Raw genomic sequence first — 22,102 nt, 5'->3', positions numbered from 1 at the left:
CCATGAAGACAGACCCTGCCCATGTGTTGCTTGCTCATGGGTTGCTGAAGCTGGGGATCTGGCACTTAGGTCCAGTCCAGACTACCCCTCCAGTGCTACAAAAGTGGGATGGGATGTGCTTAAGGGAAAGAAGCCCAGAGGAATGGGCCTTGGTTTTCTGCAATAATGAAAAGATAGGTGTTTTCAGAAAGCTGTGGTAGGGGTCTTTTATCTGAGGATGCCATCTGGCCAGTGAGGCTGGACTGCCCTCATTTTCTTTCTGAATTCAGAGACCTAATAGTTTAGAATCCTGAGTCAGGTGGGAGTGGGGGAATGCAGGCAGGGTACATATAACCTACCTGGCTTAGAGCTTTAGAGTCATAGTTAGGGTTAACAAGCCCAGACTTTGGCTTTCTATCCCTGGCCAGACTATCTTGCTCTAAGAACCTGTCTTTGCATCTTGGAAAAAACACTCCCTTAATTTGGTGATGACAAATCACTTTGGGGGTTCCTTTCCCAGTTTGGAAATGTGGAATGCTAATTTGAGAAGTATTCTGAAATAGGTCTGGGCTCAGCAGAAAAGATGTTCCCAGTTCCCAGAAAAGGTCTTCTATGGGGGTGTGAAGTTGGGTGGGGGAACACTAGGGAAGGAGCATCTTTGTGAACACCTTGGATGACACCCACTGTGGAAACATGGTTAAGACCAATCTCTGGGGCAGGTGAGGAACCTGAGAAGGAGCTGAGAGGACGGTGGAGGAGAGGTAGCTCCTACTGCTGCTTTGCAGAGGGACCTCCCCAGGTGAGGAGAGAGAATTCTGACCCAATGTCACTGGAATGGCAAGGCCCCTCATGCCAGCAGCTGGGTGTGGCAGAACTGGCATATACCTCGATGGGCTTCCTGGCCTCCAAAGGAGCCCAAGAGAAGGCTCATTGCTCCCCATTTAGTTTTTTTTCTTTCCCCCTAAGTAGGTTGAAGAGAGGGGTCACTGTCCTTTGGTCAGGTCTCCCAAAAGCAAGGGCTGGAAGAACTGGCTTCACCACTTCCCATGTCTCAAGCCAGTTTTCCATAGACACTAAAGTGTGGAAGTTCAGGGCCTAGAACCAGGAAAGGGAGAGATGCTTTGTCCCAGGACTGCTTGTGGGAAGTACAAGAAGGAATTTAGGCTGTCATGTCCTGGGGCTGGCAGGGCCATTATTAGAATTTTCTACTGAGAACTCTGTGTTTGATATGATGGCCACCAAATCCTAGCCAAGGGCCCTTCTCATTGCAGGGCAGAGATATGCCTGGACAGAGTCCTGATTCTGGATCTAGGATTGCTGCCATCATACCAGAACGTGAGTGCTCCAAGAATATCTGCAGCAACACTGGCATCCTCCAGGCAGTTCAGAGGCAGGACTCAGACTGCTACCAACTGGCTGTCACTTGTGCCATTAATAAAATGGAATATCAGCAGCTGCCTGGGGATCCCTATGAAGTAAGGAACTGTGAGAGCACTGAGCAGTGCCAGCACCCCAAGAACTGGCTCTTCCAGTCTACTTGCTTTCCTCATCCCACTCCTTTAACATTACTGATAAGCCCCACTTGATGCCTAAGTAATCTGATGTCTAGAGAGGACCAATGATTTGCAAGTTATTTTTTTTTTAATCCTTTCCCCTGGGAGTTCCCTACTAAGATTAAAAAAAAAAAAAAAGAAATTAGTCAGATACTTAACATGAATCTCAGCATCTGCAAGCAGGGGCGGCAAACCCCAGGGCTGGCAGCTTTGAGGGTGATGTGCTGCCTCCAGAGAGAAGGAAGAGGAGGGGCCACTGAGGACGCGCACCCTCGGTTCCCTGGCTCTTCCAAGGACCCACACACAGTTTATAATTAATTCCACTCCCCTGCAGCACATTGTGTTCTGATCTCAACAGAGATAGTTTTGTGTTGTGACTTGCCTAGAGTTTGTTTTCTGAGGCATGTTTATACCTCTCCCATAGAAAATAAGGGGACAAAAATCCCCTAATCGGAACGCATGTTTGCATGCACACATACACCCACCTACACACATATACCTATACCCCTGATCCAACAGGAGTTGTCTGGAGCCAGAGCCAGGGTGCCTTTGGCGGAGTACAGCTGGGACAGAGGGAGCTGGGGGCAGGGCCGGTGGGGCTTGGTGTGGGCAGCTGGATGGCACATGGATGAGCTTTTGGTAGCATTTGGAAGGATGCCCATTGGCCAGGATGGCACAAAGCGGCCACCGCCTCTTTACCAGGAGTACATGAGGCTCACCCGGGTCTCTGAAGGGATCCGGATCCATGTCACATTCATATAGCTGTGGAGAAGGTTCAGCTTGGCTTCTAGCGACAGGATGAGGCTGACAAGACAAGAACACTGAGTGAACACAGCTGGTCCAGTCTTGCACCCCACCCTTCTGCCCCCAAGCTAGGAGGCACAGGGGCAGTCCAACCCTGCCCTGGGAAAACCTCCTTAGTGACAGCCCTCCCTTTGGGGTGCCAGGGGAGTCAGGTCAGGGGACAGTCTTACTGGGCTAGCCGGGCGTTATCATTGTCGTCTTTCCCCCACTCCCAGTCCTTCCCTGGGTCCACCGCGAAGTGCAGGGGTAGGAGCTTGTGCTCAGAATCTGTCAGGGGGATCACAGCTGGAACAGAAGAGAGAGACCGGGTGCCAGGCAGCCCACTGGTGGGCCAGAAGACTGGAAGCCTCCAGCAATATCCAGGGAGGGCAAAAAGGGAATTCCAGTGCCAGGTGTCCTTGTTGTAAGTGAACCCAATGGAGATACACACAGACCATCATGCCAGTAGGATAGTTAAGACTATAGGTTTCAAAACTGATAGTGTTGGGGCTCGGGTTGTGGCTCAGCAGTAGAGTGCTTGCCTAGCACGGACAAGGCCCTGGGTTCAATCCTCAGCACCACATATAAATAAATAAGTAAATAAATGGCATTGTATCCAACTGCAACCAAAAAATAAATATATTTTTAAAAAAACACTGAACTCTGGGTCTCCTTGGGCTTGTCAAATGGCATGTCCTCCATTAAGCATCAGGGTGGGAAAAAAATTGATTTTTGCTTGTTATTTCTGAGGAAGGTGAGGTATACTGTGTAAGGACACTTTGCAGATGGCCTGCTCCTCACCTCCATCTCATACTAGAGATGGAGAGTGCGAATTAGAAGAGAGTGGACACTGCTGACCTCTGCTCATTTGCAATTTCATGCAATAGGACTGTATCAGTACCTGAGTCTCAGGGATCCACTGGGACCTGCTCATAGGGAACTCACCCATGCAGGACACAGATAAGCAGGTTAACGAACACCTCACTTCAAAATATCAGGTGGTGATGAGTCTGGGAAAGAAGCCTAACCAACAGGCAGAAGGCAGTGATGGTGAAGCCTTTGCAGGGCATAGTGAGGGAAACTTTGAGGAAGTCACATGTATAGGGGGACTGCAGTAAGGAGTAACTGGTTTGTCATTTCTCAGAGGGGTTGATTCTTCACACACCATCTTGAATAAAGAGCTCCAAATGTGGAAAATCAGGAGGGCTAGGAGAGGGGTGATGTCTATAATTATATTTGGAATTTGCTAGGAGATCCTGAGCTGCTGTTCTATCCAGTGAAATCCTAATGATACAACCAATTACACAAGAGTATTGTCATAGATGAGAAGCAGGAAGGAGTGGGGAGACAGCTTTCCCAATTCTGTATTCCAACTGAGTGACAGCATCCTCCTGTGGAGGCTTCACTTAGTTTTCCTGTAAGCCCCATTCCTGGGAGTCATAGCAGAGAAATTCAGCCCAGGGCCTCTGGCCATCTGCTTTGTTCTTTTGCCAGAGTCCATGATTCATGCTAAGGGTGCCATGGCAAGAGCAAAAAGGCAAATAAATACATAAAATCTAAGACTGAACTATGAATAGTAGCTTTTCTGTTTAGAAATTGGAAATTTGACTCAATGCTGTCCTCTAGTGTTGCTAAAGAGAAAATGTGAGCACAAATATTCTCTTCCCTCCTTCCTCATCCCCACCCCAAATAAGGGGAAAGCAGGTTTGCTGACCAAGAACCCGCTCAGGGGTTTTCATTTAATTTGGCAGTGAAATGTCTGGTTTGGGAGATCGGGGTGGCTCAGCCTGCCTCTGCTGCAGGGCTGAGCTTCTGGGTGGAGACACCCAGGGAGGACTAAAGGGCTGGCTCAGAAACAGGCCTCCTTTGGGTGATGTCCAGAAGCCTGTCCCATGGTTCCATGAGTCATCACACAAACAGAGAGGGTTTGGCCTGGTTTTCCCACCCATAGGGCTGGGGGTGGGTGGCAGAGGCTCTGTCTATCAATACAGTTTTTAGAATGGCTAGAGCAGCATGGCTTCCTGGAGTTCCAGGCCTCAGGCATAGATGGCCAGTTTGGGGAGGGTATTCAAGAACTACATTTTAAATAAACATCCCCTGTTCGTGAAATCAGACAATTTGGGAAAATATTGTTTCAGACAATAATGTGTTCAAAGCAGTTCCTATGGTTACAACTTGGGCATTTCAGGTCTGGCTGTTCTCCCCTTTCCTGAGGGTAGAGTTGCCATTGGAAATACCCATCCAGCCACAACTACATTCCTCAGTCCCCAGGCCCCCAGCATTTGGGAGGAAACAGGTGCCTTGCTGTACCCATGGGCTATGAGAAAAGCAACATGGGAAGTGCTGGGGGATGTGACTAGGAGAGTGTATGTGTGTGTGTGTGTGGGGGGGCTCTCTCCTCCTCTTCCCTTCTTTATCCATGCTTCCTGCAGGAGATGGTGGTACTACATGATGGCAGCCATGGACTCTCGACTCCTCACTTAGGGAAGAACTGCCTGCCAATCAGAGCACAGTTTAGACTTTCTTTGCACGAGACCCCTACTTCCATTATGTTATACCACTATGATTTTGGCTTTCTCACCACTCTCCCAGATAAACCATTTAAACTAGGACAGCTCCATACCCCTGTGGCTCTTACCTCCCTATTATGGGGGAATTCCTATCCTCAAAGTTGGGCTGGAACCAACTCCCTGGCCTGCCCACTACTGAGCAGACAGACAGATATACCTGAAGGTGCTACTTCCTGCCCACTTCGAAGGTTCAGGCAGCCTCTCAGGTCTTGATGGAGCAAAGGTTAGGTACTGAGTGAGGCGCTGGGAATATGCGTGCTCACAATTAAAAACAACCAGAGAATAAAGGAAGCTATCTGATCTCTACAGAAGGTAAGCTGTGGCCTGTTGGAAGGACTGGGGTCTCAATGTCCTGAGAACTCAGAAAACAGGCTCTCTTTCTGAACATCAGTTGCTTTGCGTGCATCTGCCTTTCACAGTGCACAATGAAATTTCCCTTTTGGAAACCTGGCCTAACCTAATAAGAGGTGTAGTCATGTGGCCAGTTGCCCCCTAGTGGCAGATGTTGAGAATAGCAAATGCTTTCCAAAATAAGCCTGCAAAGTTTTGTTTTAAAAATAACTTTTCCCCCCAGACCTGGGGATGGAACCAAGGGCTTCACACACAATAGGCAAGTGTTCTACAACTGAGCTACATACCATCCCAGTTTTGGGGGATTCTATTCTGTCTTTCAGCTTGGAAACACATAGGCACCATCTCAAACTAGCATGGACATATTTGGAATACTTATTTTTCAAAAAAGAATGTATATTTCTGTTTGAGGCATAAAAAGCCGCTCACCATTACAATGCTAAGTCAGACAAACTGAAGATTCACAGCTTGTCTTTAAAGCCCTGGAGAGCTGAAGTCATGGGAGATCCAATGAACCAAAAATGTAAAGAAAGACAGAGATTTCAAGGAGAGATGAACATGAGCTTAAGAGAGGCTGACTCAGCTAGATCCTAGTAATAATAATTCAGTGAAAATGGCTAAAATCGTAAAAGGAGAGTATAGTCTAGAGAAATAATATACACCCTGGGAGGGTGAAGGTATGAAGGAAATATATATGTACAGGACCTAACTTGGTGCTCACAGAAAAGACTGGTGTAAATTCTATGAAAGTGTCCTTTAGAGAGCTTTGGTTCCTATCTCTACTAAGCAGTGAAAGCTTAAATTACAGGGTCACAAAATCTAGCTGCATTGAGAATAATGTTCTGTTCTGATCAAGCACTTCTGTCTTAGGCACTGTACCTGTTCCCCAGTAAGGGGTGACCTCCCTTAGTGTCCTGATTAGACTGATCCAAAAAAAGGAAAGGCACAGGGGCTGGGGTTGTGGCTCAGTGGTAGTGCGCTTGCCTAGCATGCATGATGCCCTGGGTTCGATTCTCAGCACCATATACAAATAAATAAAATAAAGGTCCATCAACAACTAAAAAAATATTTAAAAAAAGGAAAGGCGTGCCTGTTTTTAGGAATAAAAGCGATTTATCTCAATCTTCACTGTCTTATCAAGTGACTGTCTTTCAACAATAAAACTATAAGGAATCAAATAGAAATATCCACATTGACAAGAAACAAAGCAGTTGACAGTATAAGACTCAAAGGAGACATAGGTGTTGAAACTATCAAGTATGGAATTTAAAATAACTGATTGGTAACTTAGAGATGGATATTGTGTTGTGGATGCTGTAATATTTGATGGTTGATTTTAGCAGAGAGATGGAATCTCTAAGAAAGAATAAAGGGAATTACTAGAAATGAACACACACATACACTAATATAGATTAAGAATGGCTTTAAGGAGCTGATTGGTTGACTTTACACAACTGAGAAAGAATCTGAATCTCAGGATCGGTCAGCTAAAATTTCCCAAACTGGAATAACAAAAGAAAATGGGGGCAGGGGTAGTTAACAGGACAGAACAGCCGAGAACTGTGAGACAATAACAACAGTGCAAGATCTGTATAGATGTATTCCCAGAAAAAGCCAGAGAGAATAAGACAGTAGAAATATTTAAAGAAAAAGCGGCTGACAATTTTCCAAAATTAACAACTAAACCCACCTTAGCTCCAAGAAGCTAAGAGAACACCAAACAAGAAAAATAACCATAATAAAAAAAATTTCTATGTATAAAACTTTTGGAAACCAAAATAGAAAATGATTAAGACAGGTAAAGAAAAAGATACAGTAAATGCAGAGAAACAAAGAGAATAATTACAACAGCTCTTTGTAATAAAACAGGTAAGGCAGAAGATAATGGAGGAGCATCTCAAAGGCCTGAAAGAAAAAAAACACTGCTAATCTAGAATTCTATACCCAGCAAAGGTATCTCTGAAACAAAGGACACATAAAGGCTTTCTCAGATAAAAATGAGTAAATTTATTACCTGTAGACCTGCATTAGAGGAAACAGTAAAGAAAAAATTTCAGGCAGTAGGAATAGGGTACCAGAGGAAACTTGGATTTACATAATTAAGAGTAATGGAATGGAATAAATGAACATGAAATTTTTTCCTTTCATTTAATTGCTCTGAGATTAGGCAACTGTCTAAAGTAAAGAAGCAGTATACAACAGAGGAAGTGGAAATATTACTTGCAAATAGAATATCATTAATTAAAGATGTTTTTTGTAGAACCTAGGGAAACTATTAATAATTAAAACTAGAGGTATAATAATAGATTAATAAAGGGGATAAACAGAACCATTAAAAAGTTCAATCCATCCAAAATATGACAGTAAAAAAAATAAATAAAAAGAACAAAGAACAGATGGAACAAATAGAAAAGAGTTAACAGGATGGTATCTTTTAACCCATACATATAATTCATGCAATCAAATGGAAATTGTCAAAACTATCAACAAAAAGATAAAATTGGCCGGGCGTGGTGGTATACATCTGTATCCCAGGGGCTGTGAGGCTGATGCCGGAGGATCACAAACTTAAAGCCAGTCTCAGTAACTTAGTGAGGTCCTAAATAATTTAGTGAGATCCTGGACCAAAATAAAAAATAAAAAAGGGTTGCAGATATGTCTCAGTGTTTAAGCACCCCTGGGTTCGATCCCTGGTACCAAAACAAAACAAAACAAAAAATACAAAATTATAAAACTGTCATATTGGATTTAAAAAAAAACAAAATGCAAGTATATACTGTTTATAAGAACCCCACTATAAATCTAAAACATAGATAGGTTAAAAGATATTCACAATGAAAAGACAACTAGAAAGAGCCATACTAATATCCAACAAAATACATAACAAGGATTGTTACCAAAGGAAAAGAAGAACATTACATAATGATAAAGGGGTCAATTCTCAAGAAGATATAACAACTCTATATGTACGCATGCTCTGAACAACATTATTTCAAAGTACACAAAGCAAACACTCTAGCTCTTCCTTATCTATATTCCAAGACCCCTGTGGATGCCTGAAATCTGGAATAGTAGTGAACCACAGGGATATTATATTTTCCCCTTATAGAAATATACCTATGATAAAGTTTGATTTATAAATTGGGCACAGTAAGAGATTAATAACAATAGAACAACTGCACTGTAATAGCATTCATGTAAATGTGGTCTCTCTGTTTTCTGAAATTTCCCATTTAATATTTTAGATGTTAGCCTACCACTGGTAACTTGAAACCATGGAAACCAAAACCAGGGGAAAAGGGAGGTACTACTGTGCTAGCAAAAGAACAGAGAACTTGACAAATGCAGTATAGTGGGAGACTTCACCACTTTTTGAAGCCAGATTTTTAAAGACAGGTAGTCAGTGTAGTAAATTGGGTCAGAAGGGGGAAACTGGAAACTGCCCCCTGGGAGATTGGAATCCCTCCCCAAAAGGTTGTTAATTAACTGCTGAGCAGACAGGGAGCTGCAAATCAATAGCTCCAGGGCTGCCACTCCCTTCCTGCTGCCTAGCGCTCCACCTAAGCCCTTCCAGCCCACCTGCTCACTCCCTGGCCCTTCTACCTATGTCCCCCAGTCACTAGGCAGGTTGAGGTGAAATTAACAAGATAAGGGAGAAGAATGCAGGAGAACAAGGGAAATTGTAGATGTATAAAAGGGACAGGACATCCTTATCCCAAGGATTCTGCTTTTGGGTTCCCTTCTTCCACCAGGGAGAAGTCTGTTTTACTATCCTTTAATAAAGCTTCTTACTTTGTACTCTACACTTGCCTCAGTGTGCTTCTCTGGTGTTATAATTCAACATTTGAGGAAGCAGGACCCGTCGAGGTATCCAGTAACCAGTGGTATCATTTTCTCTCAGTAATTGATAGAAAAGGGAGAAACTAATAAGGGGAGAGTATCAAGGCCACGGGTGACAGAAACAAATTCACTTAAAGTTTATATGTAGATCCTTGGCTCAGTTATCAGTCTATGGAATAAACTTGCTATAGACTGAATATTGGAGCCCCTTCAAATTCACGTTGAGGTCCATTCCCCATGTGATGGTGTTAGGAAATGGAACCTTTGAGAGGTGATTAGGTTATGAGGGCACAGAGTACATGATGGAACTGGTGTCCTTTTAACAGGAAACACGAGAGACTGCTCACTCTCCACAATGTGAGGACACAGTGAGAAGGTGGCTGGCTGCAGTCTAAGAAGTGAGCCCTCACCAGACATCAAATCTGCCAGCATCTTGGTCTTGTACTTCCAGCCTTCAGAACTGTGAGAAATATACTTTTGTTGTTAGTGAGCCACACAGTCTATGGCATCCTGTTGTAGTCACTTAAACTGATGACACTGGAAAATACATGAAGCACAATTAAGACAACCATGCTGCTGAAGATATTTTTAGGCTAAGGGAGCAATCAACCTCTAAGACTATCCTTAAGCTCCTGCCTCATGCCAAATGTGGGTGGTGATTTCCTCATCCCCCAGTGAGTGTTCTCAGTACATGCATCAGATGTAGCCCTGGGAAACACTGACAATGAGAGGAATTCTCAGAAAGCACCACTAGGTGACACACCAGGAGACCCAGACTCATTCTCTATATTCAGGGCAGTGAGTTCTGGCTGCTTCTGTCCAGCAAGCAGGACAGGTGGTCAACACTGTTGCCTTTCCCTCCACTAAAGGGGGATTTGGTGGAGAGCATGCTTTTACTCCAGCACTACACATGGGTGGCATGTGGGTGTCCAGGAGCCACCTGATAGACAGACTGCACATCACTCAGAGATCAGGGTAAAGCTGATTGGGGGGGATGGTGACAGCAGCTGGTATTCCTGAGATGGCACTCCTTCTGTGGGCAGGGACACTTTGGGAGGCGAGTGTCTGTGCCTGCTGTGTAGCTCAGGAGGGTGCGGGGACAGGACTCATGCAGGAGGCTGGCATCTGGGCTAACTCCTGTGTTCACATCTCTTCAAGCCTTCAGGCACCAGTTAAAGACCCTTAGCCAGTTCTTTCTAAACTTTTGCTGGCATCCTGGCGCACCTGTGCTTTGAGCTCCTCAGCCAATGATCCTTAGGGCGGGGTATGAAGCAATGGGCAGATGTCTGGTGGATAAGGCATCTCTTGTGCATTTAGTCAGCTCTCTAGAGCACTAGTCAGCTCTCTAGAGCTGCACCCTCTGTAAGCTGAGGAAGAGGAGGTAGGATGGGGCATCCAGGTCTGTGCATTCCAAGGCTGTCTCCTTTGACATGATTGGGCCTTTTTTATTTTTGGTTGATTTGACTTGCAAATCAAGAAACTTGCAAAGGGCCAGGAGGCAGCTGGGAGCTGTGAGCAGAACTTAATGGCTCCTCAGAGGCTCATGCTCTGCAGTTCCTAAGAGGAGCAGCAGAGGAAAGTGGCTCACTGAAGCTGGCTACAGCCTCCACCCCCCTCCCCAGGGCAGGAAAAGCTGCACTCTATCCTTCCATGCTGGCAAACCTTTCCTGGCAACTGGCAAACTTAGAAATTAGCTGAAGAGAAGGGAGGCTAACCACACAGAAAATGAAGGTAATTCACATTTTTAGGCACTTTCTGGTTTCTTACGCCTTTTTTTTTTTTGACCACAAACTCATGTGATTCTTACCATAATGTCCCTTCATAGGTGTTATTACATATTTCCTTCATTATTGTTTCCAGATAGGTACACAGATGGGTCAATTTGATTTTAAAATGATAAAAAAGTGTTTCTGAATAAAAGTCATTTTGTTTTTAGATCACTATATTAACAAAGTTATGTTATAAAAATTATTTAAGTAGAATTTTTAATAATATTCATAACATGTGAAGACAAATTCCTACTAAAAAGAGATTGGTTCTGTTTACTATAAACTAGCCCTATAGGACAAAGTATAGGATGTTGTCAAATATATTGGAAATGATATTATAACCATGACCGGGGATGTAGCTCAGTGATAGAGCATTTCCCTCACATGTCTGAGGCCCTGGGTTCCATCCCCAGTACCTCAAAAAAAAAAAAAAAAAGCAAAAAAGCAAAAAAGATGTGATAATTTATTTGATTAGGGAACATTAAAACACAGATTAGTATTTGATTTAATTACAAGTTACACATCAAATACAAATGAAAATCTGCTTTCCTGACCTGCTATGTAGAATGATTCTATTGGCTCCTTGACTCATTTTATAAATGTTGTTAATACATTGTTTCTGTAAGGTTGCTAGCTGTTCTTCGTAAAACTCCACCCCCCCCCCCCGCCCCCAAATACTACATTTTGGTTGTATTGAGTCTTTCCAATCAGAGAATAGTAAACCATGGTGTGATCTCTGTGAGCCTCCATCCTAGCAGTATGAAGCTTTTTGATGACTCCTTGTTCACCCCAGCCTCTCCCCAGCACTCTCTAACCAGTGGGTTCTCTAAGGGCTGCAAGCCTACCCTCTCTGAGCTCACTGAACAGGACTTCTGAGGGACGGTACCAGGGAAACGGTACCTGGGTAGGCCCCAGTGGCTCACAGGCTATTTGCATTTAGGAGGAAACACTAATTCAACAGTTACCTAATAGCTTGTCTTTTTCACAAAGAATAGAAATAGATGGTATTAATGCCTACCATGAAGCAAAGCCTGCTCAACCCCTACCTTCTACAACCCTGAAGATTTCTGCATTTTACCAGGAGGGAGATGCTATTTTATTAAAGCAAGCTTTGACTTGGGGTCATACTTCCTGAACACCCTCTTGCATGTCTTATATCACTACCCTCTTTGGCCAAGTGTCCCTTTTGGAAGCTCCACCATCTACCCTACCAGCTTGTCCTAACAACACTTCATGGCTATGACTATTCCCTGGGGATGCTTCCTCATTCCTCACTTTCCTCCTCTACAAAGTGGGGATAGAAATCAGGAAGGATTAAATAGTTCCCCCTGAAAAGGACCTAGAGTCACACCTGTGCAACAGAAACACAAAAAATATATTAATGTGACCATACGGGGTGCAGATCCAGCCAGAGCTCCCACATACCCAGCTTAGAGTCAGCACATGTGCATGAAGGATACCTGCACATTCTATATCCACAGAAGGTCAAAGGGAGACAGGACAAGGCTGTGCTTAACTTGTTTGGAACTTTATCAGAGTTAATTGTCCTTTTGGAAAATCTTGCCACCAACTGCAGAGGCTCAGCACATGGGTCTCCCTCTGCTATGTAATTGAGGCGCTATTATGCATGGAGATGCCACATTTAGATAATAGCCTCTGACTTCTTCATTAAGTCTTTTGGTATGGCTGTGCTGGAGCACTTACAGACTGAAGTGCCACAGACCCAAAGAAATGGGGCCAATTGGTTATAGACTAGGACTTCCAAAATGTGAATCAAGTAACCCTTTTCTAAGTTACTTATCTTAGGGATTTCATCATAGTGACAGAAAGCTGACTTTGTGTTTTCATAACTCTCACAATCGCTCAGTGGTCAGAATGAACTTCCCTGAGCGAGGTTCTGAGACAGTGCCTGGATCTGAGCTTTCAGAGTGCTCCCAGGCCATTTGAGGACTTGGTGGTAGAGGGCCACCTAGGGCTTTGCCTTTGGGAACTGCTTCCTGAAACAGGCTGAAGAGCCAGGGCCCAGAGTATCATGGAAGGCAAGGGACTAATATTCTTCCCTGGAGAAATCAGTGGCCATCATTTGTGGAAGTTACAAGGAAAGTATGCCTAAGTTTCATTTAACACATCCTAAAAATGAATTGGCAAAGCTTTGCCCATTCATCGTGCCAGCAGCGAACCTATTCCCTCAGATCCTAATCTTTTACCACAATCTTTCCTCCTCCCCACATGCACACCTGGCCCCAGCAGAATCTTGGACTTGAAGGGGGACAGTGGTGGCATCAGCAGTGGCTGGCTGTGGCAATAGGAGCTTTAAGAGGGAAGTGGGTTCTTTCAGAAAATTGTTTCAACTCAGAGAAAGCATTTGGATGAGAAGTTTGAAGAAAGTCACATGTGTTTTTAAATCTTCCGGAGCTCAGGCACGTGAAGATGAGATATGATGGGCCAAGTGAAAGGAGGATAGGGGAGGGAGTCTCATCTTACAGCCTAGAATACATTTTTTAATCTCATTTTGAGGTTCTCAAGTCATCCCTCAGATGCAAGGACAAGATGCTTGCTCCTTCTGGGTCCTGTGATTACTGTATTTATTTGCTTCCATCAGGGGATGCCTCCTACAGGTGCCCTTTGTGTGGGGCATGGCACCACTGTGGCTACAGGACAGCAGTGCATGGTCCAGTAGGGATCAGTGGGTATCCTGGGGTTCCATGTTCCTAAGTGTCACATTCCCTGCCTCCTACTTGGCTCAGGATCTCGGTGACTTTGCAGACTGAGTAGCTCACTCCCACAGGCTTGACTCTGAGCTCCATCGTGTTCTGAGAGTCTCTCATGTTTTGAAGGATGCCTGCTGTATCCTGGGGACTGCAGCATGACTAGTTACAGTGTTCTTTAAGCCACAGAGGGAGGGCTGCAGGTGTGATGGTCTAACAGGTGACAAAGAGCCCAATCACTGCCCACAGCAGGCTCTCCTTTCAGAGGCCTCCAGATTGGGGGTCACCTTCCTTGAGTTTGAAGTACCTGGCACTGGAGTTCACAATGGCCACATCTGAGATGTTTCTGCTAGAATCCAGGTCAGCTTTGCTGGGCCCATGCATGAGGCCAGGCCATCCTAGGAGGCCTTCCCCCATGAGTCGGGGAACCTAGACCCAGGCACTCACTGTGCTAGACATCACACCTGTCACCCCATGTAACTGTCATAGTTACAAGCACCTGAAATTGTGCCTGTCACATAAATACATTTGCAGTGAATATTTGTTGACGAGATATCCTTGCTACCAACTTCACAGGGAGGTAGGTACTTTCCAGGCCCCCGCACGGTGTTCATAGAGTATGAGAGCCCACCTGTGACCTGTCCTGCTGAGCATGGGCTAGCTGATTGTTGCCCAGACTCAGACCCTGCTTTTAGAGTACCTGGCACTAGATTAGGCTTTTGAATCCCTTGCCCATGTGACTCTTTTGCTCTGCAGTGCCACCCAGAGGGACATCCCCACTTTCACTGGAGAGTAGGTATGGAAATTAGCCACATTCCAAATATCTGCTAGGGGCTTGGATCTACAGAATATGACTTTGATAAATAATTTACCACCAGGTATAATAGGTCCCAGGATTAGATTTGGTGGCTGAGGAGCCAGGGGGCATACCCACTGAGTAAGCTGTAAAGGGATCTGCATGCACGTCCATTGGTCAAGAGAGTTTTATGATGACAAATTGATTCACAAATCCCTAGATATCTAGAAGTTCTGCCTTTTGAATGGACCCTTGGGTTCCACGTGTATGAGATGCCTATCTCTTCCCTCTCCATTCAGCAATACTTTCTCATTCATCCTTAAGCTCCCAGAGCCATGTCGGTTTCTCCTTGGTCTTGAACTCCTGGGCCTCTCCCCATAGCCAGGGTTCAGCATGTACCTATCCTTGCCTGTGAGGCTGTGCTGGGTTCCCTACTTGGGTCTGGATAGCACTATCAGCTCTCTTTCCTAATTGCCTGAATTCTCTTGGTCAGAAGGAGCATCTCCAGTGACTACACACACTCCTTGCTGCATGCCTCTGGCTCAGGCTGGCCCCTGCTGAGCAGCCACATGTGATGTGAGCAGGAACTTCCTTGCTCCTAAACCCTGGGTCTTGTCTGCGGGGGGATGATAAAGGAGAAGGGGGATAGTGGGAGACTGGGATGGCAGGGGACCCAAGCCACATCTTTCTTCCTGGTCTTCTGGGGACTGAAAACCACTAGGGTTGGCAGAAGCACACTTCTGTCTGTCACAGGAAATAGGTGTTTCCCCTCACATCTTCTATGAAGGCCACTTGGAGTTGACTTTCCACTTCTGGAAGCTGAAGGTATCTAACCGGCACCCAGGAGACTGGCCAGGAATGAGTGAAGACTGTTTTCCCACTTTCTTTTTCTATAGTTGCCCATCCTCTGGGATGAGGATGCCAGTGGGGATGGTGACCTCATCTTTGAGAGATGACAAGTATCTGCAAGAAGCTTCCTGTTTCAACAAAGGCTGGGGCGGCTTTCTGGGGCGCAGTTGAACATGGCCCAGAGGCATGGAGCTAGAGACTTTAAGCGGGGAGCAGAATGCCCTGTGCCAGCCAGGTTCTCAGCTCAGAAGCCATCTTAAGAGCTCTGTTGCTGCTTCGGAGACTCCTGGCAGAAGCCCAGGGTTCAAGGAGAGAGAGGCTGCCTCAACATGAAACTACCAAGTGGTATTAGATGTGGGAGGCATGGGAGCACATCACTGAATCAGCTATCTGCTGCCATGTCTGGAGCCACTGCTAGGGCCACAAGTGTACATGCACTCTTGACTCTTGAGATGCAAAGGGAATTGAGTGGTACTGGGGGACAACAAGTCTGCTTATCTCTGAACATTCAAAGAAAGAAAGTACTGACAGCCTTAGGCACCATGCTATTGGAGGGGAATGGGTACATCCATCCTGATTGAAAACCTATCAGCCAATCGTGGTTTATTTCCAGACAAGGGTCCAGTTGATAAAAGAATTTATTTATTTATACACTTTTGTGTAAGGGGACTGTCCAGATGGAAATGCCTGGAAAACATCATACTGTCTCTTATGCCAATTCAGACTTGGCTTGCTTCCTCCTTCCCCCAGTGCACTTTTCAGGTTGCTCTGCAGCCAGGAAACTGCAAGTGGGGAGTTCAGCTATGGGTACATGAAGTGGGGAGGCTTTCTTTCCACATGGAAGACAAACATTTTAGAAAGAGAGGCATTTGGCCCAGCCTAGAATGTGAATGTAATACCTGGAGCTGTAGCACTCACCATATGACCATGAGGCTGAGATCACAAAATAAGGATGGATCAGGGAGAGGCTGGGGGCCTGAGTTCTGGAGAATATCTAGAGTTTCTGCATCCTCAGGCATCTCTGTTACAGAAGCAACAACAGCTGTTCCTGTTTCAGTCCCTTGCAGCCTAATGCTATTCTGGACATATCTTCATTAAGGGGCTTAGATCAATGACTTTCTGCACTGCTTCCTTTCTACCACAAAGGCTGTGAAGAGAGGCTGAGTCTGTTTCCTGGTTGGGGTTCTTATGTCTTTTCTGTTTCTCCTCATCACCCTCAACCCCTGTGCAATAGAGATTGAATTGCTAGGGTCTGGTATTCACCAATTTCCTGCAGCCTGTCACAGGCCCAGAAGGAAGGTATCATTTATGGTTTCCAGCATCCCTGAGGGGTGTCTTGAAAGTGTCTCTCTAGGGGATACTGGGGAGCTATTTTTTGTACTTAAAGGCTCCCAGTGTGCAGAGCCCTTTTGTCCTTTCAAGGACCTGGCACTGATCAGAAGCTACCCAGGGTGTGGGAGCTGCTCCTATGTTCTCTGCCTCTGCAGGCTTGTGTGAAGGCAGCAGAGCAGCATCTGCCCTTCTGCAGGTCGAGAGTACTGGGTGGGTGAATGTGCAGAGCTGAGCAATGGCTCAGAGGACTGGTCTAGCAGGCTGTTCACAGCTGAGTGGGAGCCCTGGCTGCCCCACTGTGGCTGCTTGTATAGTAAACTCTGGCCAGAGCCCATTGTCAGGAAAAAAAAAAAAAAACCCAAAACAGGTCCTTAGGAGCAAAACCACCCACACCTCTGCAACACTCCTGAGAAGGGCCAGGCAGTAGCATCCTCCACAGCTGTCCTTTTATTGAAGGATACCTTAATACTCATTGGAGAAACACCCAAAAGCAGAATCTAGAGGGCCTAAAAGATAGCTCAGTGCCTCTGTGAGGAGGCCTTGGGCATCTGAACCCCTTGCTCAGCTATGGGAGATGTCAACCCTGGGATTATCATTCTTCTGTGGCCACAGAAACTTTCCAGGGCACTGAAAAGGGAGGCCAAGTCCCCAGCCTGAGTTCCAGATCCTGAGCAAGGCCTTCTCACCTTGCAAGAGCTGTAGCAAGTCCTGAGAAGAGCTAAAAACCCAGGGAAGGCTGGGCACACTGGCACTGCCTGTAGTTCCAGCTACTGGGAGGCTGAGGCAGGAGGATCACTTGGCCCAGGAGTTTGAGACCAATTTGGGCAAGATAGAGAGATCCTGCCTCCAAAAAGGAAAAATGAAAATTCAGGAAGGAGGTGTAGGTGCCACTGGACACAAAGCAAAGAAACAACAACAAAAAAGGTAAAAAACCTCCCAGGTTTTAGTGATTCAATATTTCTTTCTGTGGCAGTATGAAGAGGTCTATAAATTATAAAGAAGATACTCCTATTACAGCTGGTTCCAGTCTCTGTCTCCTTTTCAATCCTTACATCCCCACCTGCACCAAATGTGTGATTTTTCTGAGTCTCCCTCAGCTGTTGGGAAGGGGAACAGCTCCTCACTCCTTTACTCCTGAGGAGCAGGCCAAGAGGCAAACACATTGATGAGCTGAAGGAGGCAGAGTTCTCTCGATATATCATGTGCATCCCTTCCGCGCCAGCTATCTTCAGGAAGGGGTAGCCTTCGGAAGCCCTGATGACGCAATTTTAGCACTGTATTTACTTCCCAGGCTACATACTCAGTGTAAAAGGTTAGAATTGAACACCCTGAGCTTCCTCCCCTGTGGGAGGCCTGGACAAAGCCCTTGGAATTCTTGGGACTATACTCAAACGCAGGGACCCTGAAACTAGCCTAGCCTGCCTACCCTTCAGTCTTCTAGGACATAATCTGCCTATAGTGAAAACAAGAATGATAAGAGATTCCTCTCCCAACTCAGCTAATCACACAGCTATCAGGGCTAACACGAGAAAACAGCAAACTTAAAACAAAACCAAAAACAAAAAAACACCCAAGTTCCCCAGCAAAGACATTGTATTGACTGAGAACAAGTCCTACATGTGCCTAGGGCAGGTGGCTGGAACTGTACAGTGTGCAGCCTGTATAGCCTGTGGGACAGCCCAGTGACCACAAAAGTACTGATATGGTTACTTGTGGAAACTTGGCTGTAATGAAGGGAAATATCAACCACTTGATTCAGAAGCTTACTGTAGAGCAGGATGGGTAAACATTTCCTGTACAGCAGTAGTTAGTAGGCTACCCAGACTATGTGGCTACTCTCAACTCTGCTATAGTAATGCAAAAGCAGTCACAGATAATGAATGTGTCTATTCCAACAAAAGTTTATGTGTAAAAATAGGTGGTGGGCCATAGTATTCTAATCCCTGCTTTAGATGGACTTTCTTTTTAAAATTATTACTCAGATGAATTATAGCTATATAAATGTGCATGTACTATATTAACAATAATTGGTCTTAGATGTAATTTTTAGAAACCCCTTTAAAATAGGGACATCGTCTTTCAAAAATCTAGAAGATTTTGAAAGCTTTCGACATAAAGCACTGATAAATGTTTGGAGAGAGAAAAAAAGTGTTTAAAGAGATAGGTATATGTTTACCCTGATTTGAAGATTATGCAGTGTGTACATGTATCAAAACATCACATGGTATCCCATAAATGCATAATTTTATGATCTTATGTATCAGTTAAAATAAAATTTAAATTAAAAATATATATGCATACATGTGAAAAAGGAACAACTAGGAAAGGCCATTTAAGCCTGGTGGAATTATTATTTTTGTTCAATTTTTTAAAGGAAACATTGTCTTTGACATTGTTATTTTTAGTGGAAACATTTGCACACACGTACAGTAGTTTTATGTAGAAACCATCCCTGCTGTGTGTGCACAGGTGTGCTTCTAAAGAGAGTTGTCCACATTCCACCTCTTGCATCTCTTCTGCCCACCGAGGCTGTCCCTTTCCATGGCTTTGCCCTCCCCGACCCCTGTGCGCCCTGTCTCTCAGGGGCTAGGCATACCTTGTTCTCTTTGCTGGTCTCTCTGTTCCATGGACACGAGAGCTGAGAAATGCGCTTGATCGTAGGCTAGAACCAGAGGTGAGCAGTGACATCTGTTGGGAGGTACCTCCAAAGGCAGGTAAATTCCTCCGAATGGGATGGGTGCAAAGGCTACAGACAAAAACAGGGGGGGAGGCTTGAGGAGCAGGAGGTTCTGAACCAGGAGGGGAGGAAAGGGTGACACAAACAATACTGAGGGCCAGGGCTGACAGGTTTCTATGGTGATCTGTTCTCATCCTGGATGGCTGGATGCCCTAAGACTTGCACGGGTGATCAAGAGCCCTGTGGTCAGGGATGAAACCAAGATGGTCAGAATAACATGCTCTTCAGTCCACTTGGAAAGCCATGTGTTTTCTGGATGTATCTCTCCCTTTCCTAGTGTCCATTAAAATGTTTGCATATAAAACAATATCTTCACATCTTTAGAGTGTGTTTGTTCTTTATTTTGAGAGCCTCTTCTGTTGAATCTGAAGGAAGGAACCAGAGAGCTCTAACACTAAGCTGAAAGTCAGCCAGGAAATAAGAAACAGGGTCCAATTCTTGGGTGATGAGACACAATCTTGTGTTTCCTTAATTATAAAAAAGAGAGAAGTAAAACCCAAAATCTTTGCTGAAACAGACTCACTTCTGGAAATATCTTCCCTAAAACAGCATCAATATTTTGATTGTAAAAACTTGCATTTGGCCCCAGTCAGGAATGCATGGCATTCCTCTGAGCAGAATGCAGGAAGAGTCACCTTCAGTGCTGTCTTTGTTGACTTCTTGGGTTCCTTCCCTACCCTTGCTCTATCTATATTGGTCAGTGCAAGGGAGAATCCTGCAAGAGGCGAGGATCCACTTGCAAGAGGCTGCAGGAAGAATGGAAGGAAGTGGGTCTGTGGGCATTGGGAGCTGGGTCCTGGGCTTGCATGACAGGGCCCCAAATGAGTACTGTCACTGCTCTTGAAAGCTGCAGCCCTCAGCAGGCTTGGGTCCCTGGGCCTCACAGAGAAAGTGATGGCAAGAGGCAGGACCCTGTGTTCTACTAGCCTCCTGCCCATGTAACATTCATGGCCAGATCGGACTTTCTCAGTGATTTATCATGAAGAACCACAGCCTAATTTGTAGATTCCCTGGAAGATTGTTAAGGTGCAGGTTTAAATTTAAGTGGGGTTGGAGGATCATGCTGCTGGGCTACTCACTGTCTGGAATTGCCTAGCTGGAAATAGGTTCATAATGGTTATGGGAGTGAAGAGAGTGAAAATTGTCTAGAGGAGGGGTTGAGAGGTGAGGCAGGTGCATGGGGGACCAGAGGGTGTCACGCATCCCACCATCTGGCTCTTCCTCCTTCTCGCCTCTTCAGAGAGTATGGCAGGCCCTGTGGGCTCCATGGGGCACCCTGCCATGACTCTAGCAACTCTGGGAGGCTGTAGGTTTGAGGGAGGGCATATGGTGCAACACTCCTCTCTGGCCTTCAGTTTCCTATCAGTAAAGTAGGGACTATTGTGACTTCACACTTTCTATCTTCCTTTCTTTTCTCTTTGACAGTTGTGTACTCTGCATAGGAACAGGAGGGGACTTAAGTGGCCGAGCACCCAGGGAGACAAGGCCTGGAGCTTTTGGAGAGAATAGGCTGTCTGCTGTGCTCTGGACGTATGATGGGGGCTCCTAGCAGTCCAACAGCCAGATTTCTCAAGGCTACCTGATGTTGACTTGCAAGAAGATGGGCAAGAGCAGTGCCTGCTGCCATCTGCTGCCTCCAGGGAGGAAGAACTACAGGGAATAATGTGATCTTTGGGCAGAGGGAGGCTTGGTGGCCTTCTGGGAGCCTAAAAACTCCCAGAAAGAACATAATGAACAGAAGAAGGTGGCTGTCTGTTCTTCTAGGGGGACGTTGAAGCTTTCTGGGCCATGATGAAATACATCTCCTTGAGGCACTCACCCTCTCCACCTGAGTCTCTCAGCATTGTATCTGCCACGACGACAATCGGTCTTCTTAGTATATGGGCTAAGACAAAAACGTGGAACTCCTCCAGGCTCTCGTACACAGGGTCCTCAGAGTTGTCCACACTAGGGAACAAAATAAAGTAAGCTTGTCATTAGACTAGATTGGAATGGAGGAAGGAGAAAATGGAAGGGACTCTGTAGGGACTGAGCATTCCCTCTCTGGATCCTATCTTCAGAGTCCTGGCCAGCTGTGCCATCTAAGGATACCTTCCATGCCATCCACCAAGGGCAGATGCACAGGTCCCAGCTTCCCACTCCCACCCTGGGTTGTGTGGTCTCAGGGGACAAGTCAGAGAGAATCTGAAGGTGAGGGCTGCTGGTCTCTCTGCAGGTACAGGTAGCCCACCAGAGCCTGTGGCAACCGGGCAGCTTGTTCTCTGGGATGTTTAACAAGGATGCAGTGGAGGCTGGAAGATGGAGCCTCCTCTTCTGTTCATTTCTACATACAGAAGCTTAGGCTGAAGCCTCATGCCTCAGAGTCTCCAGGAACGCCCAGGGAACATAAGACTCCAAATTATTGGGGTTCATTGCTGCCAACATCTGAAAAACCTTCTAAGCAAAACTCTGATGGAAGAGGTCAGGGAGAAGGCTGCCTGCATTTCAACCCTGAGAGTGGGAGGGAGGGAGTCATTGTGAATGTGCAACCTGTCTACCGGGGGGACCTTCCTTAGCTCATGCCCCTTGCTCCTGCCTGAGGCTTAAGGAAAGAGTGGGTGCCAAGAACTGCTTTCACTCAAACTCTCAGATGTTTGGGCAGAAGACTGGAGCCTTGATGTCCCCCAATAACAGGGCCACCTTCAAAGGGAAGAGCACATAGAAAGGAGAGCTTACAATGTGATGGGAGTATCAGCTATACCCACAGTGCCAGCCAGGTGGCAGTGTCCAGCAAAGACCACATGGAAATTCTGGGGTTTGCTACTGAGCACCCTGGGGATGCCCCAAAGTAAGCGA

General features: G+C 45.7%; 1 protein-coding gene across 3 annotated transcripts in view; it reads right to left on the bottom strand.

Annotated features, from left to right (window-relative positions):
- The window catches only part of Otud7a (OTU deubiquitinase 7A), a 344,362-nt gene that overhangs the window by 1,843 nt on the left and 320,417 nt on the right, over positions 1-22,102 (bottom strand). For all 3 annotated transcript variants that reach the window (XM_058576628.1, XM_046435543.2, XM_058576630.1), the window contains 4 exons: positions 21,087-21,214; positions 19,127-19,276; positions 2,507-2,621; positions 2,252-2,336 (listed from right to left, as the gene is read on the bottom strand). In XM_058576628.1, the coding sequence (XP_058432611.1) occupies positions 2,252-2,336; positions 2,507-2,621; positions 19,127-19,276; positions 21,087-21,214 (478 nt within the window). The remainder of the gene's footprint in view (positions 1-2,251; positions 2,337-2,506; positions 2,622-19,126; positions 19,277-21,086; positions 21,215-22,102) is intronic.

This window comes from Marmota monax, unplaced genomic scaffold (assembly GCF_021218885.2).
Source record: "Marmota monax isolate L192 unplaced genomic scaffold, Marmota_monax_Labrador192_F-V1.1 WCK01_AAM20220418_F8-fsc00005, whole genome shotgun sequence".
Lineage (NCBI taxonomy): Eukaryota > Metazoa > Chordata > Mammalia > Rodentia > Sciuridae > Marmota > Marmota monax.
The sequence above is the reverse complement of the archived record's forward strand: the minus strand, read 5'-3'. Positions and strand labels throughout refer to the sequence as shown.